At 42.5% G+C, this 8,918-nt stretch overlaps 1 protein-coding gene across 1 annotated transcript; it reads left to right on the top strand.

The window, feature by feature from the left end:
* Positions 1 to 356: 356 nt before the first annotated feature.
* LOC138370432 (type VI secretion system spike protein VgrG1b-like) lies at positions 357 to 2,365 on the top strand. Its single transcript, XM_069334789.1, has 2 exons — positions 357 to 361; positions 1,753 to 2,365. Exons 1-2 carry the CDS (start codon positions 357 to 359, stop codon positions 2,363 to 2,365), a joined length of 618 nt encoding a protein of 205 aa, XP_069190890.1.
* Positions 2,366 to 8,918: the final 6,553 nt, after the last annotated feature.

The following is an 8,918-nucleotide window of genomic DNA, read 5'->3' as shown; positions in this document are numbered from 1 at the left end:
AACGCCTGGCGCCAGCATGGTTGCTGCACGACACTAATGAACGCCTGGCCTCAGCATGGTTGCTGCACGACACTAATGAACGCCTGGCCTCAGCATGGTTGCTGCACGACACTAATGAACGCCTGGCCTCAGCATGGTTGCTGCACGACACTAATGAACGCCTGGCCTCAGCATGGTTGCTGCACGACACTAATGAACGCCTGGCCTCAGCGTGGCTGCTACAACACTGAGAGGACTCGTAATGATTGCGTTGTAAAGTTAAAATACCACAGTTGATTCCAAATTGACATATGGTAAAATACAGTACAAAAGTGTAAATATTGTTTATGCATGGTACCTCCAAAACATTAGGACACATGAGGTAAGGGCACAGGCGCAGGAGACAGCAAGATTGATTTCCCATTCCTCTAGGAGACTATTGTTCTCTCGTTCGGCCATTCAGAAGCAGAATAATAATTGTTAAGTGCAGTCTGTAGTGTACATAATAATAAATTATGTGAATGACGGAGCCTAATTCTTTACAAATGTTATTCATTTCTGTCTCTGATTGTTAGAGACAGCGTGACCAGTATATCAAGCTCTCGTCTGAACCGTTAGTCTCGACATTATCTAGGCAGTGTATATGGAGGGACTCCCCACTTGTTGCTCTACGTCTAGATATGAGACTGTAGGTGCTGGTATGAGGTGACCTGTCAACCACTGTAGGTGCTGGTATGAGGTGACCTGTCAACCACTGTAGGTGCTGGTATGAGGTGACCTGTCAACCACTGTAGGTGCTGGTATGAGGTGACCTGTCAACCACTGTAGGTGCTGGTATGAGGTGACCTGTCAACCACTGTAGGTGCTGGTATGAGGTGACCTGTCAACCACTATAGGTGCTGGTATGAGGTAACCTGTCAACCACTGTAGGTGCTGGTATGAGGTGACCTGCCAACCACTATAGGTGCTGGTATGAGGTAACCTGTCAACCACTGTAGGTGCTGGTATGAGGTGACCTGTCAACCACTATAGGTGCTGGTATGAGGTAACCTGTCAACCACTGTAGGTGCTGGTATGAGGTGACCTGTCAACCACTGTAGGTGCTGGTATGAGGTGACCTGTCAACCACTATAGGTGCTGGTATGAGGTAACCTGTCATCCACTGTAGGTGCTGGTATGAGGTGACCTGTCAACCACTGTAGGTGCTGGTATGAGGTGACCTGTCAACTACTGTAGGTGCTGGTATGAGGTGACCTGTAAACCACTGTAGGTGCTGGTATGAGGTGACCTGTCAACTACTGTAGGTGCTGGTATGAGGTGACCTGTAAACCACTGTAGGTGCTGGTATGAGGTGACCTGTAAACCACTGTAGGTGCTGGTATGAGGTAACCTGTCAACTACTGTAGGGGCTGGTATGAGGTGACCTGTAAACCACTGTAGGTGCTGGTATGAGGTGACCTGTAAACCACTGTAGGTGCTGGTATGAGGTGACCTGTAAACCACTGTAGGTGCTGGTATGAGGTAACCTGTCAACTACTGTAGGGGCTGGTATGAGGTGACCTGTCAACTATAGTAGGGGCTGGTATGAGGTATGGCAAGAGCCACTGACATGTTCCTTCATCAGTTTCGTCAACTGTCATGTTAACCAGCTTCATGTTGTCAAAGTGCTTATTTATAAACTCTCCAGTTTGTACTTGTTGCCTTTGATTTGGACCTGAATCACACAGGACCCGTCCTATGTCAGGTCTTGACCTATATCAGAACCTGACGTAGTTCACAGGACCTGACCTATGTGGGTTCACAGGACCTGACTTATGTGGGTTCACAGGACCTGACCTATGTGGGTTCACAGGACCTGACCTTTTTGGGTTCACAGGACCTGACCAATGTGGGTTCACAGGACCTGACCTTTTTGGGTTCACAGGACCTGACCTGTGTAGGTTCACAGGACCTGGCCAATGTGGGATCACAGGACCTGACCTGTGTAGGTTCACAGGACCTGACCTGTGTAGGTTCACAGGACCTGACCAATGTGGGATCACAGGACCTGACCTGTGTAGGTTCACAGGACCTGACCTGTGTAGGTTCACAGGACCTGACCAATGTGGGATCACAGGACCTGACCTGTGTAGGTTCACAGGACCTGACCAATGTGGGTTCACAGGACCTGACCTTTTTGGGTTCACAGGACCTGACCTATGTGGGTTCACAGGACCTGACCTGTGTAGGTTCACAGGACCTGACCAATGTGGGTTCACAGGACCTGACCTTTTTGGGTTCACAGGACCTGACCTATGTGGGTTCACAGGACCTGACCTATGTGGGATCACAGGACCTGACCTGTGTAGGTTCACAGGATCTGACCTATGTGGGTCAAGTGTCATAACAATAGATCCTAAATTTATCTTACAATTCTTAACTTGCACATTCCTTGCTCGAGCAAACTCTGTTGTTGCATTGAAGAAGTGCTCTCGTATATTTTTTACTAATTACACGTGTCTACATTTTACTTGAACATAATCATCCGGGTTATACAAAGAGGTCGGAGGTACATTAATCAAATCATTTGGTTGGTTCTTATCTGTGTCATAAAGAATAGCATGAGGGTTGTCTCCTGTTGATGCATTAATTGAAGAATTTATGGCAAACTGTTTTAATTAAATAATTATATGCCAATTACCTTTATCAAAATTCAAGGTGACTCTCAACACATCTAACACTTATCTGTCAGTACACGCTGCAAAATTATTACATGCTGGATGATAAAGCATAATATTTAATTTCGTAATGTTATACATCACTCAAACTAGTTTATATACTATTATTTAACACTGGACCATTTTCCAAAGAATGACTTTAGGTATATTGCTGTATATGTACAATTGATTCAATCATGGAATGTACTGGCTATTGTTAATGCTGATTTGTCCTGGTTAGGAACTAATTCACAATAGCGAAACACAATATGTCAACCATTATGAGCAAATGTTTGCTCCTTTTTTCTGTTTCTGCAAAATTTGTCAGCATATCTGTTGATACCCGTTTTCCTGGTACTTTAGTCGCTGGCTACACTTAGATTGGATTGGGTTTGGTTCCGTGAAGTAACCTTATGCTGTAAATAGAACAGATGTCGACGTAAAGAGCAATCTCTGAAGCCATTTTGGGCTAGAAGTAATTGAACCGACCCTACTGAAGCATACTATCCTTTCATGGATGTGCACTTGCCGGTGTGTCATAAATAAATGTTAACACAGCTGGTACTAATACTGCTGGAACTGTCAACTTACAACATTTTCTAAGTGTTGCCCCTAGCTTAACATTCCTACAGAGTATATTGTCTATCCTCATTAACTCTTTCAATCGTGCTGGAGGTTTGCAAGTCTTGCAAGTATCTTTCTTAGACTAATACATAATAACGTGTGACCATAAGGCGTTTTGTTTCTGTTCTGTCTCAACTTCTGTGACATGTAATAACAAATAATTTGTATAAAGTGCTGCTACTTGCAGACAGAATTCATCAGCCAATACATTTCTCTTTCCTGCAATGTAACTGTTATGACCCTGGGTTCCTCAGATGGAAACCAGAGGTCCATTTGAACTCTAAATAATTTACTTTACATTATTTGATGCTCTTGTTTAGGCGCATTTGTTCCTATTTTCCTTGCCAGACGTAAGACGAATCTTGTTTCTCACAGAGCATTAAAAGACTGAGCTTGTTGTTGATTATTAATGATTAAAATAGGTATCAACTATTTTTACAAATGATCAGAAAGTCTTAGTAAAGCAGGTCTGAGTGAACTAGGATTGAGGGCTGCTGTACGATTAGCTGAGTATTCGGCCGGCAGCGATTCAGCTGGAGAGAGCTCTGACTCCTGGCTCACGTTCTTCACTGTTCAGGCTGTGTGATGTCAAGATCTTCCTGTGGGGCTCTGCCTTGATTCTCCTCCACCTTCTCCCTTTCCCTTACCTTAAGTTCCTGTAACTTACAAAGATAAGTACCTTCCTGTGTAACCGAGCTACTAGCTAGGCATAGGAAATTTGTATAGATATTGTGAAGTATAAGCGAGTGTTTTGGGCATCCCTAAGTGTTGTGTTGTGATAGGGTCCCACGTGGTACTGACTACCCCGAGCTGCCTCAAGCTTTCAAGTTCTTCACTAGTAGACTTTACCCTATCTTGTCCTAATTGTAAAACCTTGTATCCTGCCTATGTGGACCAAGGCTTTTAAAGTAAGATAGTGTGGTAAAGTAGTTATTGTTATTGTTATTTAATGTATATGGGGGGTTGTTAAGAGTGTTAATAAATAAGTTAGTTTTGAGGTGTATCCATTGCTCCCATTGTAGTGTCATAGATGATTGTATCCCAGACGACAAATCTGTTCTAAAACCTTAAAGCATAAACAGGAACCTATGTTCCTTGGGGACCGGGCCTAATTGTGCCAGTAACTCTGATACATCTTGATTCTAGTTGTTGGCCCTTCCCTTTAATACTCTATACCCCCATTATGGCACTAAATTCATAACAAGAACCAATTAAATTTATAACAAGTGGTTGGCCTGACCGGGAGGAACATTTTAATTGTAAAAAATATGATTTTAGAGTGCCAAAACTAAAAATTCTTGAATTCCGCAGAACGATTGTGTTTTAGCCTAGTGCCCAGATCAACTAGCAAAGGAAACATCTTGCACTGACTGGAGACCCTGCTGGATCCCTTCACGATTGAGGTAAGTGTGACCTTGTGTTAGGGGCTGTGCAATTTTTTTTTTCCAATTTTTATTTTTTTTATTTTTTCTCTGGCTAGGAGCTAAATTAATTAGTGATGGAGGCTAAAATGCAGGAACTGGCAAATGACCCTTCAGTGGTAGAGATCAAGAAGCTTACCAAATCTAATTTAGTATTGTTAGGCAAGGAATTTGGCCTCGAGTAAAATGATGCTGATAAAAAGTGGACTTTGGTGAATGAAATATTACAACATTGCATAGATCAAGAACTATTGCCAAGTGATACACTTTTATGCCAGCCTAGCCTAGCGGAAAGTGCAGCTCATAGGGACAGAGAGGTAGCTCTAGAATTAGCAAAAATAAGACTAGAGGACTAGAAGACTCAAAACCGAGGAGGCTAAAATTAGAGCGAATACCACTGGACTACCACCTGCTGGGGATTCAAACCCCAGGCATTATGATAAAAAGCATAACTTGCCTGAATTTTCAGAGGCGGACCCTGAAAGGTTTTTCAACCATTTTCAGAGATTGTCCATGTCCATGAACTGGCCAAAGGAAGAGTGGATGAAAATCCTACAGGGAAGACTTAGGGGTAAGACCCAAGTTATTTTTGTAAACATGCCTGACAACGAGTGTTTTGAATATAATAAAGTCAGGGAACGAATTTTGAGGGCATATGAAATTACGCCTGAAGCTCACCGCCAAGCTTATTGCAACCTTAGGTCTACTCACAACCAACATCTCACTGAATTTGCTAATGACCAAATTAGATTGTTTGAAAAATGGATTTGCTCGGCTAAAGCCAAAACATACGAGGCACTTAACAATTTAGTTTTAGTGGAGAATTTTATAAATAATATGCGAGAGAATTAGCACGGTACCTTAGAGGAAGGACAGAGGTAGATTCTAATATAGTGGATTTGGCCAAGATGGCAGAAAACTACCAGTTGGCAGGCAAAAGGCCCAATAAAAATAATTATATCCCAAAGAGTAACAAAACTTATACCCACAGCCAGTCCAGGCCAGCCCATTCTAACCCTGTAACTAATGCACCATCTGTTTCAGACATAACTAACCCTGTTAAATTGTCTAGCCCCACGGCACCTAAGGGTGAACCAAAGGGCAATCCTGTTAGTGATGTCTCTTCTCCACGACATGTCTGTGGTCACTGTAAACGTGCAAACCACCCTACTAGCCATTGTTGGCAACTATACCCGGAAAAAAGACCCAGTGCTCTTGTTGTGACACATGGCTTGAGGCCTTCTGAAGGGTTAGGGAGTAAGAACTCCAACCCACAGTGGTTGGACCTGCTTACCCCATTCTTATCGAAAGGGAGACTACTTTTGTCTGAGGGTTCTTCCTGGAAGGACATGGTGATCTTCCGAGACACCGGTGCCATCCAGACTTTAATTTTAGAGAGTGCGTTGCAAGGTGCCAACACTCTCGACACTGGAGAGGTGGTACTGGTCGAGGGTGTCACTAGTGATACTCGAGCAGTACCCCTCCGTAAGGTTACCCTGGAATCTGATTTCCACAAGGGTGTTTGTACAGTTGGAGTCACTTCCTACCTACCTTTCCCTAATGTTGATGTAATATTGGTTAATGATTTAGCAGGAGATAAGGTAGGGGACTCCAGGCTGCCTATTATGTTGCCTACCCCTATGGTTTCCCTGGATCTACCCGCCGCAGAGGATAATGTTGTGTACCCTGTGTGTGCGGTGACCAGGTCTATGGGACTTAAATGTAAGGGCAGCCCTGTGCTTGCCAAGGTGGTAAATCCCGAGGACACGAGGAACTTTCTGAGTGGTGAAAGCTAAGTGGACCTTGCGGACACATTCATTGCTCGACTCGATGACGTAGTCGAGGACACTGCGGATAGTCTACCATCGCCTCCAACCGAGAGTAGTGAGGAGGTGGAGGAGAACACTGTTGAGCCTCGGCCACTGGCATCTGACCAAGGCCTGGACACCTCCTTGAGTGATTTGCAGAAAGCTGACCTCAGTCTTGCAGAATGTCACGAGGTTGCTGTCTCTAAGAAGGAAATTGTAGATGCAGCAACTGGGTACGACTACAATGATCAGATTTTGATGAGAAAATGGAGACCACAGAGTTCTGCCCTCAAAATTCCCATTTGACCCTTGTCAAATGAGTGGGAGGTAGTCCACCAAGTTATGTTGCCGACCTGCTATAGAGAGTTTTGACAGCTGCTCATGATGATCCTATGGGGAGACACCAAGGTATTAATATTACTTATCACAATATTTGCAAATATTTTTTTTTTGCCCAAGCTGAAAAGCAATGTGGCAAAATTTTGTAATATATGTATTGCTTGTCAGCTTGTTGGGAAACCAAACTAGACACCACCTAAAGCTCCTTAAGGCCTATTGTCATGCTGGAGGAACCATTTTCTCATGTGGTAATGGACTGTGTTGGCCCATTACTTAGAACTAAGTCTGGTAATATTTACCTAATGACGATGATGTGTATCACGACCCTTTACCCAGAGGCTTTTGCTGTAAGGAACATCCGAGCAAAGACTGTTGTTGCTCGTATGTTGCAATTTTTATCTACTTTTGGATTGCCTCGGGTCGTGAAAACTGACAATGGTACTAATTTTAAGTCTGATATTTTTTAACAATTCTGTAAGGACCATGGAATAACTCATAGGGTTTCCAGCCCATACCATCCACAGTCAGGGGGTAATTGTGCTATGTGCACAATTACCCCCTGACTGCACCTATGTGCTTTAATATACTGTACCTACAATTTTCACTCATCTTTTTTTTTCTTGCCATGTATCTGTTATCATTTTTTTTTTAAATTTTGCAAGTATTTACCTATTTAAAATTTTCTTAGATTAAGGACTTGCCCGAAACGCTGCGCATACTAGTGGCTTTACAAGACTGTAATTACCATTTTATGTATCCTCACATTCCCATTGTACCTTCTTGTATATGCATAAATAAATAAATAAATGAATAAATAAATAAATAAATAAATAAATAAATAAATAAATAAATAAATAAATAAATAAATAAATTGAGCGGTTCCATTTAACTCTGAAGCAGATGTTGAAGACATCGTGGAGAGTTCCCACAGCTTCTGGGATGAGAACTTGCCTTACGTTTTGTTTGCTGCTCGAGAGGGGTTACAGAGTTCACTGGGTTGTTCTCTTTTTGACTTAGTCTTTGGCCATAAAGTTCGTAGACCCTTGCAAATGTTACAGGAGAATCTGTTAGGGAACGTAACGTTGACCGAATGTTCGACTTTCTTTGCGCAACACCACCAGAGATTCCGGGACTGCAAGGCGGCTGCACTAAAGTATCTTGGGAAGGCTCAAGAAAATATGAAAGAACGATGTTGGAAATTTTCAACACTAATAAACTACTATTGTATTATAATAAATCATTATCATTATATACTAGCTACAGTAGTTACTAATTTTACTAACAGTCGTGTCAACATAAATTAACCATTGCATCTGCGTATTAATGCTAGAATTCTCATGAAATAGAGCAGCAACATTGCGTCAGATAATGTCCAGTTAGACACGTTTATTACCAATGTGTTAGAGAATTAAATGTGGTTCTCTAAAATCATCAGTATTCCGTGTAATAATTACTTACGGATAATATAACTCCCAATAATCTTAAACCGAGAGTTATTAATTAAATTGTTCTGTAGTAACATTTCCTTCTGTTACGTACGAATGTCATGGAGAGAGATAAAATCTTCTCCATTTCTCGTTTAACACCATAAAATGAGAATATGATAATATTTAAATCCCTATCATTGCAACCCAGTTCTCATTAACGTATTACATCCATAATTGCGTGGATAAGAATTATTCGTGATTAATAATTTCTGTGGTGAATGCGAGAGACGGGTTGAGGGAGGCGGCGACGCCATTGTGAGACAGCTTGTGCGAGAGGAGGGTCCCCTGGCGTGAAGAGTGGCGAGACACGTGGTAGTGACTGGGGAGTTTATCGGCAAGAATTACGGTGATACTCAGTCAACAGTTGATAATTATTCATCCGCGTGCTCTATAGTGCCCAGCCAGTCAATAACGCGTCAACAATTGAAGTCAAGACCCGTAATTACACGTACACAGGAGTGAACGTCAGGGACTGGCAGACGCGGCACCGGCAGACCTCAGTATTCAATACGCTCACGATAAGTATAGATTTCTCGTTTGATGCATCATCCAAGATTGTATATT

This window comes from Procambarus clarkii, chromosome 32 (assembly GCF_040958095.1).
Source record: "Procambarus clarkii isolate CNS0578487 chromosome 32, FALCON_Pclarkii_2.0, whole genome shotgun sequence".
Lineage (NCBI taxonomy): Eukaryota > Metazoa > Arthropoda > Malacostraca > Decapoda > Cambaridae > Procambarus > Procambarus clarkii.
Note: the sequence above shows the minus strand (reverse complement) of the source record. Positions and strands in the feature narration are given on the sequence as shown.